Source organism: Danio rerio, chromosome 12, assembly GCF_049306965.1.
Source record: "Danio rerio strain Tuebingen ecotype United States chromosome 12, GRCz12tu, whole genome shotgun sequence".
Taxonomy (NCBI): Eukaryota; Metazoa; Chordata; class Actinopteri; order Cypriniformes; family Danionidae; genus Danio; species Danio rerio.
Genome location: NC_133187.1, coordinates 30,998,967 through 31,019,017, shown reverse-complemented (window position 1 = coordinate 31,019,017; position 20,051 = coordinate 30,998,967). Strand labels below are relative to the sequence as shown.

The window sequence follows — 20,051 nt, the reverse complement described above, 5'->3', positions numbered from 1 at the left end:
GTCATGAGGGAGGTCATGGCCGAGAGCTGAGGGAACGTTAACACTCATGTCACCGGTCTTTCTCCAGTCCCACAGCTCTCCTCCCTCCCTTCACACTTGTGACAAGTACAACTTCCTGAAATGTTTTAGGTCTCAAATTATGACCGAAGGGAAATCTGGTCACTCCTCTAAAGGATAAATGCTCGAGCTGTATAACTCAGTACCAACGATGGCAAAAGTACACCCAACTAGAGATCTGCGCGGGACTAAATTTTGAATCTCGCTCCCGCCCGCACCTGTCAGATTTTAGCCCGAACCCGATCGCTCCCGCTTATATTAAGCATTTGTTGTCCCGCTGCCTGACCCGCCCGATCCGGCTATAGAGCGGGGGAGAACAAAACCGAAAATCACCCAGTGATACAGTCCAGACAGCCTATAACAAGCTGTCTGTATAAACACACACACTCACAGCACCAAGCACACACACACGCACAGACAAAGCTCTCTCTCTCTCATTCGCGCGTGTGCGCACTAACACACACACACACACACACACACACACACACACACACACACACACACACACACACACACACACACACACACACACACACACAAGCTCCAAGCACACACACAGGCAAAGCTCTCTCTCTCTCATTCGCGCACGCGCACACACACACACACACACACACACACACACACACACACACACACACACACACACACACACACACACCTACCTCTCATTCGCGCGTGCGCACACACACACACACAGCAACAAACAAGCTAAACACAACATCGCGCTATTTCATTTACACACATACATACGCATGCTCGCTTGGGAGTCGGGAGCGATATTGCTAGACAGCCCGCTCCCGTCCCAAATTAAACCCATTACTGACCGCTCCCGTGATTTATTCGGAAATTTAAGTTTCAGAAAAATAAATAGTGGAGTAAAGTACTGATTCCAGTAACCGGCAGCTAGCTCTCTGCAACTCTTGCATTGTCATCTACTAAAGCTCAATTCAGTACCTAGACGGGAGATCACATGGGAAAGCTAGGCTGCTGTTGGAAGTGGTATTAGTGAGACCAGCAGGGGGCGCTCGACCTACAGTCTGTGCGAGTCCTAATGCCCCTGTATTTTGATAGGGACTCTATACTCCTCAGTGACTGCTGTCTTTCAGATGAGATATTAAACCGAGGTCCTGACTCTCTGTGGTCATCAAAAATCCTAGGATGTAATTTGAAATACAGTAGGTGTTTAACCCAGGGATTTGCCCTCTGTCCATTATGGCCTCTTAACCATGCTTATATCATAATTGGCTTCATCCCTCGGTCTCCTCTCCACCAATCAGCTGATGTGTGGTGCGTAAAAGCAATGTGTAAAGCAATTTGAGTGTGCAGAAATGCGTTATGTAAATGTACGGAATTTGTATACCTATATAAAATCTACTTAAGTACAGCAATAAAGTATTTGTACTTTGTTACTTTCCTTCTCTGTTTATTTATAAAGCAATTTATTCACCTTCTTTTGAAACACAGAAGCACTTAGGATTCATTTGCCTATGGGTAAATAACTATGAATAACAAACAGCAGTAAATGGTTAAACTAATTACGAAACAACCCAGTGTGTTTATGACATTAATATTTAAATATAATAAAAAAAGAAAATACCAGTTTGTAACATCAAGCAAAACACTGAGCAGTTTTGCACCGCTAAAATCAATGGAAGCAAATTAAATTACAATGGCTGCACAAACTGAGAATGGATACCATTAGATCGTGATGACTGAACACAGAAAATCAACCTAAAAGAATTTCAGCATCAAACAGGTAAAGACCCAGAATAAAACCGATTACATCGATGCCAAAGATTGCTAACAGTTAGAACTATTTTATATAGTTGCAAGTGGTCTTAAACTGTTAGAACAACCTAGCTGCTGTCCCGAATTAATGAATTGACGCAAGTTCATTCTTCTATTTAGCTTTAAGTACATAATGGCCTTTAGAGAGACTGGATCCTTGAATAAACCATTTCACATGCAGTATCAAAATGTGAATATATTATATTGTATATTAGATATATATTATTTAGACATGTATATAGACATTACATTAGGTGACACTTAAAAATGAACATTAACGCTGCGTTTGGCACCGTGGCGGTATTAAGGGATTAAGAACGTGTTTTAAGTCTAACAGCAGTTTGTAAAAATGTCACCAGGGGGAACAAAGGGACAGAATGTGAATGTACAGAAATATACAGTAGCTGTATGGCGTTTTCTCAATGACAAATGTCATGAGCGCAGCATTACAAGTTGAGAGAAAATTAATGTAATACGAGCAATCGAATCTCGTGCACAAAACTTCATGCGCGCTCTCGCATATACGCTGTTCAAGTGTGAATTGGCTGCTTTTGCTCAGTCAATCGATGCGGACTCACAATTTGGGCCTTTTGATCTCCATGGAAACTCCTGTTAAATTAGTTATCCCAAGAATGTTGATATGATTAATATAGTGGTACTACTTATTAACAATAACCAAAATACTCAAGCGTTAAGATAAATTCTAAAATACTAGTGTTTTGATGTATAAGGTATAGCATACTGTATATGTTATAGTAGGCCTATTTACAACTTGTTAACAAATGCTTCAGCATACTGTAGCATTAAGTATAGTGAACTCATAAAATATAATCTAAATTAAAGCTTTACTACAGTAAAGTGTGGTGAAATATTTTATAATATACCCTACAGTTGTAGAAAACTGCAGCACTGAGTCATTTCTTTATATTACTAGTTGTTGTGTTACCATAGCAATTATAGTAGGAAATTACTACACCCGATTAACTGAAGTACTTTAATATAGTATGGTTCAAAACACTGTACATGCCAATAGATGTGTTTAGGAGCCCTGTGGAACAGCTTTTCCTCAAAGTGAAAGGAAAATGCCCTCCAAAATCTCATTAACAATGTGACGAAAGCAGAGACTAATTCACTTATTTGTAGTTGCCATGATAAAATGGGATTGAAAGTGACAGTTATATGAAGATTGAAAAGTACAGTAACACCTTCTAAAAATGTCCCCCCTGTTTTCTATTACAGTTACATTTCTGCTTGCGTTAGCTATAATTTGGGTAAAATGTTTTATTTGATTAGTATGGTGCACCTTTTGCATGCTTGATAACCGTTTTTAAAATAAAACGCATCCAACGTTTATTCTTTGTGTCTTTAAGTGTTACAAAACTGAAATTGTAATGTGTAGGCCTATTTTCAGTGGCGTAGCGCAAAATGCGGAGGCCCCCCTGCAGGGATCGCTGACGGGGCCCCCTGATGTAGTGGGGGGGATACGTCATACGTCAATTTGCATATCACTGACGTCATCACGTTCTACCCTTTGTTTGTTTAACAGCCTATGGTTAATAAAGGGGTATTAATAATTGCACTACACTTTATATAAGCATGTTTATTTAACTAAATTTATTGCTGTTTGAATACAGTATGTCATTATAGATGTGTAACGTTAGTGAATGTGCAGTAATCTCTCATATGGAATAAACTCAGACAAGTTCAGAAACTAAAGTCACTAAAATATCTGTGATTGTGAACAAGAAAAGAATAAACGGTCCAAATAAATTGTTAAAATAAAGGAGAAGTAGATCGGTTTGACTGTACAAGGGAAATACCTTCACACTGCCTGTGCTAAATCATTTGTCGTCGGTACGCAGAGGGGTGATCTGCTCTCGGGCTGCAGGTGGGAGAGGCTGCTGTAGAGGACTGACTGGGCCGCCAGTCAGTGCTGTGAGGCGGGGGAGGGGCCGGCGGCATCACACGCAGCTCGTTGAGAAGAGTAGGGACGGTACAGTATGGACATATGACAGTCTAAAAAAAAATCTCCAATAACACACAAAAAAGTCGCTAGATTTGTTGCTAGAGGGGGTCTGAAAAGTCGCTAAGTTGGCAACATTGGCGGCAAGCAATCAGAATGAAGTAGTCCACCGCTTGAGAGGTGTTCAGAGAACACAGACCTGTGAACTTTGGTTCCAACCACAGGTTTTCCCAAGAGTTTGATTATTGCGGTTGCCGGATTTTTAATTATTGAAAATCGCGACGACGAGGGGCCCCCTAATCATGCGGGGCCCCCCCCCGCGGTGCGTGCCCTGCGGGCCCGTCCACTACGCCACTGCCTATTTTTTGTATTTTGGTTATTGTTAATAAATAGTACCCCTATATAAATTATATTATAACATTCTAGGGATAAATAATTTAACAATCTCTGGAGAGCAAAAGGCACAAATTGTGAATCTGCAACATTTCAATGAGCAAAAGCAGACAATTCACACTTAAGCAGCGTATATTTTAGAGCGCACGTGAAGTTTTGTGTGATAGCAACATATATATGAGAGCACGTGTGAAGTATTGTTCATGAACAGAGGAAATCCGTGCGCTAGCAAAATGATTAGCTCGCTCCTATTACATTATTGTGACTTGTAATGCTGCTCCCATGACATTTGACATTGAAATAAAGCCATATAGCTGTAAACACCTTGCTACTTGTAAATGAAGATGAAGTAATGAAGTAAAGCATTATAATTCCTTTATTAAACATTAAAAAATGTTAACAAACTTTATTATCATTGTAAACTTGTTAAGTGCAATGAGGATTCATTTTGGAAATTAAAAACTAAAGAAATAAAAGACAAATAAAAGTACAAACATACAGTTGAAGTCAGAATTATTAGCAACCCTGAATTATTAGCCCTGTTTATTTTTTTCTTTAATTTCAGTTTAACAGAGAGAAATTTTTTAAACTCATTTTTAAACATAATACTTTTAATAACTCATTTCTAATAACTGATTTATTTTATCTTTGCCATGATGACAGTAAATAATATTTGAATAGATATTTTTCAAGACACTTCTATACAGCTTAAAGTGACATTTAAAGGCTTAACCAGGGTAATATAACTAGGTTAGGGTAATTAGGCAAGTTATAAAATAACGATGGTTTGTTCTGTAGACTTTCAAAAAATATATAGCTTGAAGAAGCTAATAATTTTGACCTTAAAATGGTTTTTAAAAATTTATTAAACTTTTATTTTAGCTGAAATAAAACAAATAAGTCTTTCTCCAGAAGTAAAAATATTATCAGACATACTTTGAAAATTTCCTCGCTCTGTTAAACATAATTTGGGAAATATTTAAAAAAAAGAAAATTCAAAGGGGGCTAATAATTCTGATTTCAACTGTAAATACACGAATGAATAAATAAATGAGTAAATAAATAAATTAAATATATAAAGCAGTGTTTTAGCTTAATATAGAAGGATTGAAAATGTGTTAGTTAACTTAAAGTGATAGGACTAAGACACTCAATAAAAAAGCTTTTTTTCATTTAAATTGTCTTTGTTGATGATATTTTTCTCATTTTATGTCTTAACTATTGTACATAAATAATAAATGAACGATTAAACAGGCCTAAATAATTATTTATTAAAGACATATTAGACATGTTAGATGTATATTACCTTTTTTACATGAGTGGATGTAAACCTATTGGAGAAAACATCCTAAACAAATCTGTAACTATTAAAACAGCCTAGAGATAGTTAATTCTATTGTCAGTTTTACTATTCTGTTGTTACCAGGGGCACTTTAATAAAATATATATTATTATTTTTTTAAATATTTAAACCATAAGCAGTGGAAAAAAGTGCTTATAATAACATCAAACAATAAAAAAGCAAATTTAATCCTAAAATATAGTTTGTCTTTCACTCTTTAAAATAAAGGTTCTTTATTGGCATTGATGATTCCATAAAAACTGCTTTCCGTTGCACAAAATGTTCTTTACAGTAAAAAAAAAAAAAGGTTCTTTAGAGTATTAAAATGTTCTTCACACTTTTTTGGCATCACTGCAAAACGTCCTCTCTTTATTTTTTTTAAGTGTTATATTACATAATTTAGCTTGACAGTGTTTTTGTACTTGGGTCCATTATGTCCCATCACCCAGAGTGCATGTTCGCTTCAATCCAAGGTGAGATCAGCACAATTGCTGCCCATTAATCAGTTTCCCATAAAGCATCACTCAGTGTCACAGTATTGATCCTTTGACCTCAGTTGTTCGGCAAAGATGCCACACCTTTAATGCCCTAAGACATCAAACCACTGTTGCGCTAAAAGTTCATTTTGATTAATATCAAATCCATTAGTGCATCCTAGAGGAAGCCATTTCAAACAGAATGTCCAATAAAACGCTTATCAATGCTTTGGGGTAAGCTATAGTGAGAGTTTGTGCTAAATAAAGATCTAATCAGTGTCACCTTAGTACAGGAAAAAAACTAGTAATTTTTACACAATGCCTGCTAAAAAAAGCAATGTTTGTCATTCTTTTAGGACATTTATTCAATTTCATCACAAACAGAGCCAAAGCACTTCTGTGCAAACCAATAATTTGCTTGTAGGAAACCTTAAAATATCATGGTCAAAATAGAGTCCGCCATTGAGGTTGGGTAAAAATAAACTCCAGCTGATGTCTGTGGTGATTAGACACAAGCACAGGCGACACCGAAGCCTCACAGACACACACACACACACACACACACACACACACACACACACACACACACACACACACACACACACACACACACACACACACACACACACACACACACACACACACACCATTGCTCATCCACCCATCCACAGCAGTCTGATGCGATAGTGACTACTCTTCAAGTTCTGTGACCATCCACCCCTTCCACTGACAATAAACTGAGTAACTTTGTTAAAGAACATTGTTGTTCCAAAGTTTGAGGTTTTTAAGATTTTCCTGAAAATGTGTATTTATTTATATAAGAGCATGAATTAGTATTCAAGTGTTTAGCATTTAGGTGTTTAGAATATCATATAATTCAGAATCATATATTCCATCAGTAATCACTACTACATGCTGATTAAGTGCTCAAAAACATTTATTATTATTAGTATTGAAATTTAGTTATTCTGCATAATATTTTAGTGGAAACAGTGACATCTTTTCAGATTTTTTTTAATGAATAGAATTAACTGAATTGGTTTGTAACACTAAGGGCTCTATTTTGACAATCCAGGTGCAAAGTCCAAAATGCAGGACGCAAAACCATTAAGGCCGTGTCAGAATCCACTTTTGCTATTTAAAGGATGGAAAAATCCGCTTTGCGCCGCGGTGCATGATCTTACAGGGTTAAGCTTATTCTCTTAATGAGTAATAGGTGTGTTTTGAGAATAAAACAACCAGAGTCTCGTCTCCCATTCGCTTTACGATTCGGTTGCATTGCGCCATGGCGCATTTGCTATTTACATGACAGACTTTGTAAGTGGAAAAACTGAATGCTTCTTCACTAGAGAGAAAACAGTTAAACAGAGCATCTGCAGGTGAGAATGAGAGATGAGCCTCCTCATTCTTTACTTTCACTTTCACTCTCGTGGATAGGGAAGTGTGTTGTACGCCCAGACATCCATTAGTCTATACATAATTAATTTTGTTTAAGCGCAAAGGTTTGTTTCAAAACTATTTCTAAATTCAGTTCTAATTTCCAGCAAATGAATAAATGAACAATAATAACGAAGTGTGGTCAAAAAACTGATTTATATCCAAATGCACATGCTATGCCCCATACGGTCTAAAACCTGACAGGTGGACAAATCTAAGTTTGTTTTTAATAAAACAAATAAAATGATGCATATAATAAATACTAATAATAATAATAACAACATTACACAAAAGCAAATTGTCATGAATAAACTAACACTGACACCGTTATTGTAAGTTTGTTGGTTGGTAAGGAAGGAGGACATGGACCCGTTGTTGAGTATTTTACAAATTGGTGTCGAGGGGACATATACATTGACCTGCTGCAGAAGCAGGAAGTAGTTTTAGGTATACTGTAAAACCCTAAAAGTTAAGGTAACTCAAACGATTTGAGGAAACAGATTGCAACAAACCATTTAAGTTCAAAAACTAATCATAATGAGTACTGTGAACTTAATCCATTTGAGTAAACGAAGCAATTTGAGCACAGTAAAACCTATTAAATGAAGTAAGGCAAGAGAATAAGTTAAGGCAACTCAAATCATTTGAGAACTGATTGAAACAAACCCTTTAAACTAAACAACTAATCTATATGACTACTGTGAACTTACTCCATTTAAGTTGAAGTAATTATGTATTTTATTAACTCATTTCCTTCAACACTAAGTTTAAAAAATTTTCATTTGAGTAGAAATAACTTTCAGTAAGTTTTCAGTTAACTACACTCATTTTAGTTGATAAAGTTGACTGTTGGGTTTTACAGTGTACTAATTCTGAAACTTGACTGATGCAGTTTCAATTTACTATAACTTCTTTGTTAAGCTGCTTTGCCACAATCTAAAAATGTCAAATCAATGTAAAAGTGCTATAGAAATAAACATGAATTGAATTGATGGTGGCATATCACAAGGCCTATGTAGAATCCATTTGAACCTTTGATTTGCTGGCATGCATCTTTAAAAGTAAAACAGAAGAACTTGCTGTCTAAGGTTTTAAATACGTGTAGCAAAGTATTAGGGGTGAAAGTGCCGGGGTTATCCAATTTGTATGAAATCAGGTGTTAAAGAAAGCCCATCAGATCACATCGGATATATCCCATCCTCTTTTTGATTCATTTCATATCCTTCCCTAAAGATCTTAGTGTAGGGTCCATTTGGCAAGGACCAACAGATTTAAATTTTCATTTGTTCCTTGTGCGATTGATTTGCTGACTTTTAATGGGGAAAGGTAGCCACTGTTTTTGGGACTATTAATGTTGTTCAGTGTTTGTCTTAAGTGTATGGTATGAAATATGTGTTGTAAATCTAATAATCTGTAAAACAAATCATCCCAAAAAGGGACAATAAAGTTTACAGTAAGAGTAACTACATTTGTAGCATCCATAGCTAAATAAAAACATAAAAAAATATAAAAATATTTAACGGTAAAGGTAACCTGTCTATCAATAAATACATGTAATCAAACTCCAGCAATAAACCTGTGACCATCCATATTTATGGGTGAATGAGATTTTCCACAAAATATTTTTTTCTATATACAAAGAAAGCATAATAAATGCAAATAAATTGCCAGTTTTAAGGCAAAATAATAAGTAAAAAAATAATAATACAAAAAGCCAACATACTCATTCTGACCTATACTTACAAAGTCCTCATACAAATGTTAACTAGACAAATATTTACAATTTTGTAACTTGAAGGAGAGCGGCAAAGTAAATAAATGACAAATAGTTCACATTCCAAAAGGTCAGGCATATAAACAGGCTCATTCTGAAAAATGTACAGCTATATACATTTCTAGAGAGCGCCAAATACGTCCCTGGAGGTATGCTTTTTTGCATTTTTTGTTTTCGCAAATCCACCAGAGGCCGCTTTTTGTGATCTCTAAATTCTCTCACGAGTGCCATTCATACCTGTTGTTTTTGCGTAAATCCACCAGAGGCCGCTGTCGGCTGACTGACTGCCTGACTAAATGACAAATCCACCCACCCTCCTCCTTCCTTAAACCCAAACAATAGTGTTTTCAAAAGCACAGGTTGACTCGCTCACCCACTTCCCTAAACCCAACTGACAGTTTTAAAAGGCAATCCAGAAAAAGAAAAGCCCTCGTATGATTTTACCACGTTCTCACACTGTTATTCACTTGTCTATTTAAATTGTTGGGTTTTTTTTTTTGTCTTACTCGCTTTTCGCCAGACTAGAACCCCATCGCAGTGGTCAACTCCTCTCTGCATCTCAAGTCCGCCAACATACACAGCGATCTACTAGTCAAACTGGTAAGCGGTCAGCTGGTAAGCGCAAAAAGGAACGGTGTCATACAATCCCGTCTGTTCATTTTAAAGACAAAATGCAGCCAAACGTACTTCTGGCTACATAATTTACAATCTCCAGAAACGTATAGGGGGTCATTTTCAGAATGAGCCTATAGTTGCAACAGTTGCTACACTGAATGACATTTTAGTGGGCGTCTTCTGTAAACCTGTGTATTTTACTATTTTGATGCTTGAATACACCATTGTCATCCTTTCCTCATGTATTTATAACACAACTGAACTGAATCACATGACTGGACTTTGTAAAGCCACCCAAGCCTCTGTCGACTCCAGCCAAACAGCAAGTGGAAAAAAAAAGGTCAATGAATAAAAAGTGGGCTCTGAAGAGATGCCATTTCAACTCTCAGCCAACAAAGCATGCAGAGTGGAAGAGGATCATTGCTCGCTCAGTAGGAACTGCTATCATTCTGCGCACTGGCCCTCTTTCTTCAAGTAGACCAGTTCAGACCACTTTTGGTGGCAGAAGAGCAAACGCTATCCATCAAAACATGGCAGACTTGCAAAAAACAAAATGAAATACACGAATGCTAGAGGGGATAAAGCATGACATCTAAAAAGCTGTTTTACAACGTGTTCCATTGAGAGACGAACTGTTGAGATTTTGGAGAAGGTGAACATATGAAAACTGACAGATCCAATTCTGAAGCAAATAGCGACGGTGAGACAATAGAAAAAGAATCGGCTGCTGTCACTAGTAAGACACCATGCGTTCTCTCTCGGACAGGCTGTGCTTGGATTTAATATGATTAGTGAAATAGCGTCAGCCTATGGCCCTTAAATTGATTAGGGTGCAATCGTACGTTCGGGGGCCAATGTGATTGACATTTTCACACTGTCGTCTGAGGAAAGTGATATTTAATGAGCCATTGAAATTGATTGATCAACGCAGCGCCTTTACAGCAGGCTGAAACTGTTCAATCTCATAAAATGCGTTGGTATTAATATGATGTTATAAAGATTGCCGTGGCTCCTCCATATTTAGTCTCTGATGCGTCTTGAGCATTAAGAGTGTTCTTGGCTTCTCCTTCTGTGTGCCTCAGTGAGCATGCTTATCTTGGAGACAAAACTTGGTCAATCAGTCTGCTCCAGTACACAGACTCATCTTTCCAACTGAACATGACTGCTTGAGTTTGTTGCAGGCGTTTACAGATATGTTCATAAACATATACCAAATGTGTACACTCCAATTTGCACACATGCAGAAGAATGCTGCAAAAACACATGATCTAATATATAAACGTTAGATGCACCAACGAGCTTGCAAGTATAACAAGCTGTTTTAGCATATTATCACATTTAAAAACATTCTGATATCTTTTATCATTCTACTAATACTCTTTTTTTAATAGCTACTTGTATATTTCACATAAAATTATGGTAATTATTCATTAGTTACTATAGCTACTGACTGCAGTCTTATTCATTACATAGTAGTTGCTAATGTTAGATATATGTACAACTTATTACCAATTGCATTGCTTTATTGCATTTCTGCATTGGGCTCTGACATACTTTCTGCTACTTCATACTGTGGCCGTGGTGGAGGCAGTCGACCAATCGCAACAGACTGGGTCATCGGTCCAATTAGCGTAAATTAGCTTTGCGCTAAGGAAGGGTTTAGGAACAAAAGAATCGCTTAACAAATCATATGGGAGTCGCTGGGATAATTAGGTAAAAATAAATACATCTTATAAGGCAATGAAAGTGTTTTGACCTTGCATGCATTAGGCATAGGATGATAATAATGTTCAAGGTATACTGCGGTTTGAAAAAGTCAGGGTTTTGAAACCGCCTAAATGTTCTGCTATACCATTCTTAAGGTACGAGTAAGATTTTTTAATTTACTTTTTTCAGTAACTCCAGCAGAAAAATCCAAAGATGGGATTTTAAATTGTAAAGATCAGTGTTTTTGAAACAAATGAAGGCAGCAGAAGTCAATTAATCTTATGAATTATTTATCCTTGCATGTTTACTGATACAAACTATTATACATTTTTCAAAAAATTAAATATATTGTTTTCAAGGGGCAAAAAGTTTTTGTTTTTTACCTAGACATTTAAAAAGAATATATTTTAAGAGCAGTAATCACAACATCGTGATAGCATGAAACTGATATTTTTATCCAAGGTTATCATACCGTCAGAATCTTATACCAGCCCAAGCCTAACAGGCATATCAGCCTGTTGTTGGAGACCCTTAAAACCAAAATATGACTTTTTAAATGCAAAATAAAGGCTCTTTAATAGAAAGCACATCTGTAACTAAAAGTAAGTACTATAGCATGAAAATAGACACTAGTATGTTTTATAGATTGAATGTCAAATCAGCTTGCCATATGTAAACACATTTTTTCTCTCACAAACAACACAACACAAAAAGCAGTTTTTATGTGACGACTATCTTTGCGTTCTTTCTACAAACACTCTTTGATATTCAAGATTTCTTTTGCATATAAACAACTAAAATAAATTACTATGCGATCAATAATTAAACCGACTTTAGCATGCAATTCAATTTTCATTTCTGCAATGTTGGTGGTAGGTGGCCATGATCTTCACTGTAATCCGTGTGGAAAGGGTGCACTTGTGTGCGGTTTTAAAGAGCTGCTCTGCACATCTCTTGCACTTTCATGTCCTCTGTAATCTGAAAAAGCTTTTTTGCAAGGTCTAATGGATAATGTGGTACTTGTAAAAACATATTTAGTGTTTTTGCACAGCTCTCTAAAATGCTAAATTCTTATTGGGCGATTGCAGCATTTAGTAGTCAGTACATTGTTTGGTGTATAGGCAACACTATATAACAGAGCTCGATAAGAAGATAAGTCTTTGGTTTAAAATCTTTGCAGAACATTGATGAAACAATATTTTTTGCCCATTTATTTCTTTAAATACACTGATATTTAAATATCTCGAGAGCCATTGTGATCACTTAATTTGTAAATCTTGTAGAAATGAGATAATAATTATAACAAAATACCAATCCAGTGATAATCAACTTCATAGATTTGGAATAAATAGGATAAGCACTAAAAAAACTTTTTGCTGGCCACAATTAATTATACTTCACATTTTTATAGATGTACATTTATACAAATATGACAGTAAATAGTAAATATTTGGGCCAAAACTAATTTGTCCACTTATTTATTTATTTATTTTTTTTTTTATTTATAGGAAAAAAAAGTAGTGAAACAATGATACACCGTCACTCACTCACATTTCTTTGGCTTATTCCCTGCTTTATCAGGAGTCGCCACAGTGGAATGAACCGCCAATTTCTCAAGCAATTGTTTTACACAGCAGGTGCACTTCCAGCTAAAACACACACACACACACACACACACACACACACACACACACACACACATTCTCTCCCATTCACACAATACTATATTTAGTTTATCCAATTCATCTTTACAGCATGTCTTTGGACTCTGGGGGAAACCAGGGCATCTGGAGGAAACCCACGCTGTATAATAAGTTATCACACTAAATTGATAAAAATACATTGCTCTATCCAATGTAGGGTGTCCTTCCCTTACCTCCTTGAAAGTTAAATGTGAGAAAGATTGTGGAACATATTTTAGTGAAGAAGAATAGTCTGTTCCGGCATATTTTTCAAAGGTGCCACAATATCAAACCACAATATTTGTAATTTTTTACAGAACTTATTTAACACCAGTTGTCTCAATAAGATAATTCCTAATATTTCTTAATGTTGTTTTAAGTGTAAATCCAACATTGGTACTGTGATGTGATTAAGACATACTGGAAAGAAATCCACAAATAAGTTCAGAAGATTATTGGTAGAGCTTTTGCCCGATTTCCAGCTATTTATCTTCTGAATCGTAAAACTGCTCTACACCCTAGTTATGGACTAGAATCTGTGTAACATTCATTTGGTCAATATGTGGAAAAATCTGCCATTTTCTTACCCTCAGAAAAACTGACTCATGACTTCATGATCTGATGATTTCTGGCATATCTGTAATTCTCTATAGGAGTTTTTCAAGAATGTATCTAGAAAGACTTTTTTTATTTATTTATTGTTAACTGTACCCTTTACAAAAGACTTGAATTACTAGTCGATGGACATGTCATTGCAAAATATTTTAAATAAATATAAAAATAAAATAAAAAATACATGCTGGCAAATGGATAAATCCAGGGGTCTGATGGATAAGGGCAAAGTAATAAGATTTATCATGGCTTTTTTATAATAATTTATTATAAAGGATTTATAATTGTAGATGTTTTATGATCTTTCAATTGAATATTGTTAATATGTCATCACATTTATTCTAAACAAACTTGAAATGATTCATGAAAACAACATACATATTTTCTTGCTCCAAAAAAAGCTTCTTCCTATGTTTTAAAAACCTTTTTTCTTTTTCGACACATTTACAGAATAGGTCAGCTGTCATATAAAATATTGTAGGGCTCAGAAAAGTACATAAAATGAGACTTTTGTTCGTATGGAATAAATCATTCTCTTTATCAACAGATGTACCACCGTGAGGTGGCATTTTCCAACATCAACACTCTGATCAAGGTCCCGTGATTCACTGTTCTAATCACTTGTTTGTTTAAAAAAGATTAGAATCTTATCTTAATCTCATCCCTGCCTCCTCGAAATATGTCCCTGTTTTCAAAGCAAACCTACGCCCTTGCTGAGATCTATGTTCTTAAATTATTAGATCAAGGCAATTTCTAACACTGTCATTGACTGTAGGCCTAGCTGGTTCGGGTCTCTGTCCTTGGTGCTTAAAACAGATAAAGCGCTAAAGGCGCTCTCCATGGTGCTGCTGTGATCTTATGTGCTTTCTGTGTGGTGAAAAAAAAAACCTTTTGCCTGGTTGGCTGATAAGGATGACCTGATAGGCTGGATATCTTTAAAGAGGAAGCGGCGACAGGCGACGTCATACACCTATTGTGTACGTCATAACATACACAGTTAAAATCTCTATACACGTCATACAGCCGCGAGTATAATTTGGTGCTGTCATAGATCTTTTTTTTTTTTAAGTATAATTGGAAAAACAATGTAAAATCGCCTTTGCCTTAGGGATAACCAAGGCCACGGACACGCCACAGCCCCTTGTGATGATTAGCTGACAATGACAATTAATATTCATTGCACGCGCTCTCCAGCTTCCAGAGGCACCAGTGCGGTTTCCCCTCTCACTAAATCTCTTCTACACAATCTCTATACCGTTTTCAGAGATTCAAATACTGTGTGTCGACTACACGTAACTAAATAAACTTAATTTAACCGCGCAGGGGGACTGAGCACGCGGACAAATGGATCTTCTTTCTCTGCGGTGAGAAAATACGATAATCTATGGGGCGATACTATTGTGAGGCATCGCTTTATATCGGTAGGCTACATAACATCGGAGATCAATTCTAATTCCCGTAAACGCCCGCTTGTTTGGGGGGGGGGGGGGGGGGGGGGGATCTCTTAATTCACTGCCATTAGAATTAAACAGAGAATCTAAAAGAAAGTTTCTGAGTGCGTATAAAAGATTAAAGTTGTATGTTATATCATGAACTGCCCTAAACTGTAACTAAAAACATAAATTAAGTGCTCTGAATCACTCACCATCAGATCTTCAAAGTTTAGGTCCAGCTTTAGTGCAATAGTATCAAGTATCACAGTCGGTTATGATGTGGCCATCTGGCGCGTGGCCCTTGTGCACGCGGAGAGAAACGGCATTCCGACAGGCGCTGAGGGGGGGTCATTCTCCGACAGGAGAGGCTGTAGAACATCCGAGAAAAAAGCAGAAAACAAAGCGAACATCAACATGAACCATTCCTTGTTGAAAAACAGCTCAGAATGGACGAATTTAAGTTATTTGCGGAGATTTCCTTTGGGCACGTGCGCATTCGCCGTGACGTAAGTCTTTGGAAATATCACTCGTGCTAACGTTAAAGCACAAGCGTAAAAAACACCGCGACGACCTCATCACCACAACGTAGGTAGTGTAAAAATACACTAGCTCTACGAATGCGTTAAAACACTCTAGTGTCTCCAAAATCGTAATTCTATGACGAGCAGAAGCCAACACCCCTTACCTTCCACCAAAATGGCAAATTCAGGACTTTCATCGGAAAATGTTTTTAAATGAACGTGGCTGCGTGAATTTATGAGCCACCTTGGTGGATATCACTTACAGCACCAGAATAAGATCGCCAAAATATAGGCTGTTATCTAAAACATAACGTTAACTGAATATATTCTTACCTATTTTAAAGAGAGCAACTGGTGTCGTTCCCCATCTTTACGTCCCATTATCTGATAGACTTGTCGAGCGTGAGGGCATATATACTCCATCTCCAAGGAAGACCAACATCAGGTCTTATGAACTGAGAAGCGATGAACCGGCTCCATTTTTCATACAAAATAGCGCATCCAAGTGATTTTCATGACGTTCGGTTCGGTTCGGGTAACAGTGCTTGAAGGTGCATTGTTCCGCCGATGCAGAAGGATCACAGCATTGAAATCCTCTGACAGGGTTTCCGTACTACCATGCACCGCAGCACCGACACTGAATCTTACAGCTTGAGATCAGTTCAACGAATGACTCCTATGAGCCGGTTCTTTTTTGTGAATCAATGCAAAAAGAAGCTTATTAGTCCGAATCTCAATTAAATGATTCTTAAGAATCGACTCTTTATAGTGATTCAAAACACATTTCAACCATTTAGAACAGTTACTGAATTTATGTGACTCACTTACTCAACAGCAAGTTTTTACTTTCGTCATATCTGACTCGAAACGAACCAAGAACTGTTAATGTTTCGTACTTAAAGGGACAGTTCACCTAAAAATAATGATACACTCAGGTCATATGAAGCAAAATTTAAGGTATATGTGCAAGAATTTTTTACAATGTTGTTTCCCACAGCCTGGGGCACGAGTTTCTTCTTGCATAATTACATATATCAACAGGGATGGGCAAAAATACATTGAAGTGTATTTTAAAATAAAACACCAAATACCTCAGTTTTACGTGTATCAAAATAAACTACAAAATACAGCAGCCACAAATGTATCAAAATAAAATACTGTATTTTTGTATTTTGAAAATACAACAAAATATTTTTACAAGAGAGCATGACAATTATTCTTTATCATTCGATCAATAGACATATTTCACCAATCCCTTCAGCATCAAACTTACTTGGTGAGGTAAACAAGTCTCTGGGGGATTTTAAATCAGTTTCTCTGTACCTTGTTCACCTCTACTTCTGTACATGAGTAGCTCTCCATAAACTTTTGTTTCTCCTCGGCTTTAGCATACATTCTGTACAAATTTCATAAAGAAAGTCCTGTCTTGAACATGATCTCTTTAACCCCTGTAATTGTTGGGATATAGAACAATATTTCTTCATTGTGTTTCCATCCATTGCATGGCCAGTGAAACTGCAACAATCTCTTAAGAGACTTATATTTAAAAGGGTAAAATATGAAAAGGTTATTTATTTGTTTGTTCAATAAAACTACTGAAAACTCCAGTTGTAATAATTTCCAGAAATCATGTTTTTTGCAATTGTAGTTTTCAATGTACAACCGATATTTATAAAAATTGAGTGATAATTGAGTGATCTGTTTTTGCATATAAACTGTTCATATACATCCTGCTGCTGCTGTGTAACAGGGGTCTGGAGTTTTTGACCAATCTGTATAGACTGCAATATTATTAAATATTTGTGTTTCATATGCTGTATTGTGCAACTTTAACAACTCTCTTATTAACTGTATGAAGTATTGTAGAAATCACCACTATAAGAAAACTACTACTATTTGTACAGTCTATTCATTTCTCCAAGATTTTTTCAGTTCTTCTTTAACTGGAAATGTCCCAGATTGCCCCCTTAGTCAACACCAGTCCACCATCTGTACAGCATTTCTTAAGCAAAGATGCTGATCAAATTGTATACTATACTGCCATTGTATTCAATTCAATTCAATTCATCTTTATTTGTATAGTACTATTACAATGTAGATTGTGCCAAAGCAGCTTCACTTAGAAGATTATAGTGAATTGAAACAGTGTAGTTCAGTTTTGATTAGCTCAGTTTAGTTCAATGTGTTTTAATATTCACTGCAGGAAGTCTAAACACCAAAGAGTAATCCATCGATGAGCAGCTCTACAAGTCCTGAACGATGTAAGCCAGTGGCAACAGTGGCAAGGAAAACAAAAACTTCACCAATGGGCGAAAGTGAGGGAAAAAAAAAAAAAAAAAAACCTTGGGTGAAACCTGGCTCAGTTAGCATGACCATTTCTCATATGGCAAAATGTCTTGTGGAGAGCTGCAGTCGAGGCGCCGGAGGCTGGAGAACGCAGGAGGTCAGTTTAGTTTAGTTTAGTTTAGTTTATTTGTTTACAGGGTCAATGCACATTAATAAACATTACTGTAAAATGTGCCAGAATTAGCCAAGAATGGCTATTTTTCATCCGTAGACCCTTTACAGAATGTTAAAAAGTCACACCTAAAATAGAAGCACAACATTAAACATTAAATACACTTTCATAAGAAATACAGTTAAAAAAGTAAAGAAAAGAAAAAAAGAAAAAAAAAGAACAGACTGATGGGAGCAGAGGACAAAAAGCCAAAGACAACAGTACAAATGTGTAAAGTGAAGTGAAGTGAAGACTTGGCGGTCCCTGGAGTTACACAGGAATCAGTCTCAGGCTCTCTACTCCTCCATAACCACCACAGCAGCTGCTACGGCCTGGTCCGGGAATGTGGAAAGCTTGGGATCACCTCTTCACAGGTATTGGATCACTTCAGTGGCACTGCATAATCTCTGGGGGTCTAGCGATGAGTATCTCCAGGTGGAAATAGAGAATAAAGAGAATAATTAGCGTAGCCTGTATATTATTGGTCTTAACATTGTGCAGTATACTATTTTTAATGATTGTTGACTTTTGTTGCCATTTGCCTTATTTACTTTTTGCGTGTTGCATAATTTCCATCCATACTCCAAGCATTAACCACCTTCTTAATTAGTTTTCTGTTCTGATCCCAAGCCTATAGACAAATAACTAAGAAAGCATCAATCTGAGGCCACATTTTTAAGATGTTATCATAATGCCCTTCTTACAAAGTATTTTACAGTATTTTAAAAATACAAAAATACATGACACTAAAGTATTTTGATTTCAAATCCATTTTCATAAACCCTATCAAGTACAAATTACAAAATACTATTTTGTATTTGAAATACATGCATCATAAATACTGCCCATCCCTGCATATCAACATACTACAACATCTGTAATCTGAGAAAAGTCAATGTTTCAGACTATGATCAAACACAAATCTAACTTCTCTAACACAGGAACCATCATAAAAGATAAACACCAGTAGCATAAGTTCCATAAGCTTCATTACTCTCTCTCTAAAGTGCAGGTGTTACCATCTGCCTGCATTTTGAATTAAGGACCGCAAGGAAAATAAGTTTTGTTTTTTTTAAAACTTAATTCTATATGATAATTTTGACTTTCTGTAGGGACTGAAGACCCACAATTTAAAGTCTGGTCATAAAAAGTTCTTACCACATTATATATATAAATATAAGGATTGTGGCTCTTTAAGTACAAGACTTGGGAAAGAACTCTTGATATACAAATCCCAGAAAATCAATGGGAGGAAGCTTGGAAAAAATGTAATGTCCCTAACAGAATAAAAGCAATGCAACTAAAAATTCAACATCAAGCTCACATCTCTCCCTCACGGAGGCACAAGCTTAAAGAGGAGTTGTCACCAATGTGTCTGAAATGTAAAACTGAGAAAGGAGATCTTGTTCATTGTTTCTGGCTTTGCAGGGAAATTCAAAAGTTCTGGGTCATGATTGAACAATAAATTAATGGTATTTTATATATTAATATTGGTTGTGACCCCAAGCATATGCTGCTTGGGATATACAACGAGATTAATATGAACAAACAAACAAAACAAAAAACACTTTGCAAGTTCCTGACATTTTGTGCAAGAAAATGTATTCTCTTACACTGGATAACAAAAGAAAGAAAGAAAGAAAGAAAGAGAAAGAAAGAATCAGACTCCAATTCAGGTAAATATCCTGTTAAGACCTCTATCTTCAATGTATTCATAAAATGTGTAGGTGTATTCCTTATAAATAAATAATTAT

The 20,051-nt window shown here is 36.3% G+C and overlaps 1 protein-coding gene across 3 annotated transcripts in view; it reads right to left on the bottom strand.

The window, feature by feature from the left end:
* The window catches only part of adgra1a (adhesion G protein-coupled receptor A1a), an 84,492-nt gene that overhangs the window by 21,524 nt on the left and 42,917 nt on the right, over positions 1-20,051 (bottom strand). The window contains exons 1-2 of one of the 3 annotated variants that reach the window (XM_073918547.1): positions 16,134-16,398; positions 15,492-15,647 (exon numbers count right to left, since the gene is read on the bottom strand). The exons of 1 other annotated variant lie outside the window; for it this stretch is intronic. In XM_073918547.1, the coding sequence (XP_073774648.1) occupies positions 15,492-15,494 (3 nt within the window). In that variant the 5' untranslated portion in view covers positions 15,495-15,647; positions 16,134-16,398. Of the gene's footprint in view, positions 1-15,491; positions 15,648-16,133; positions 16,399-20,051 lie in introns of those variants that run through there. One more of the 3 variants, XM_021480357.3, reaches the window with a different exon arrangement.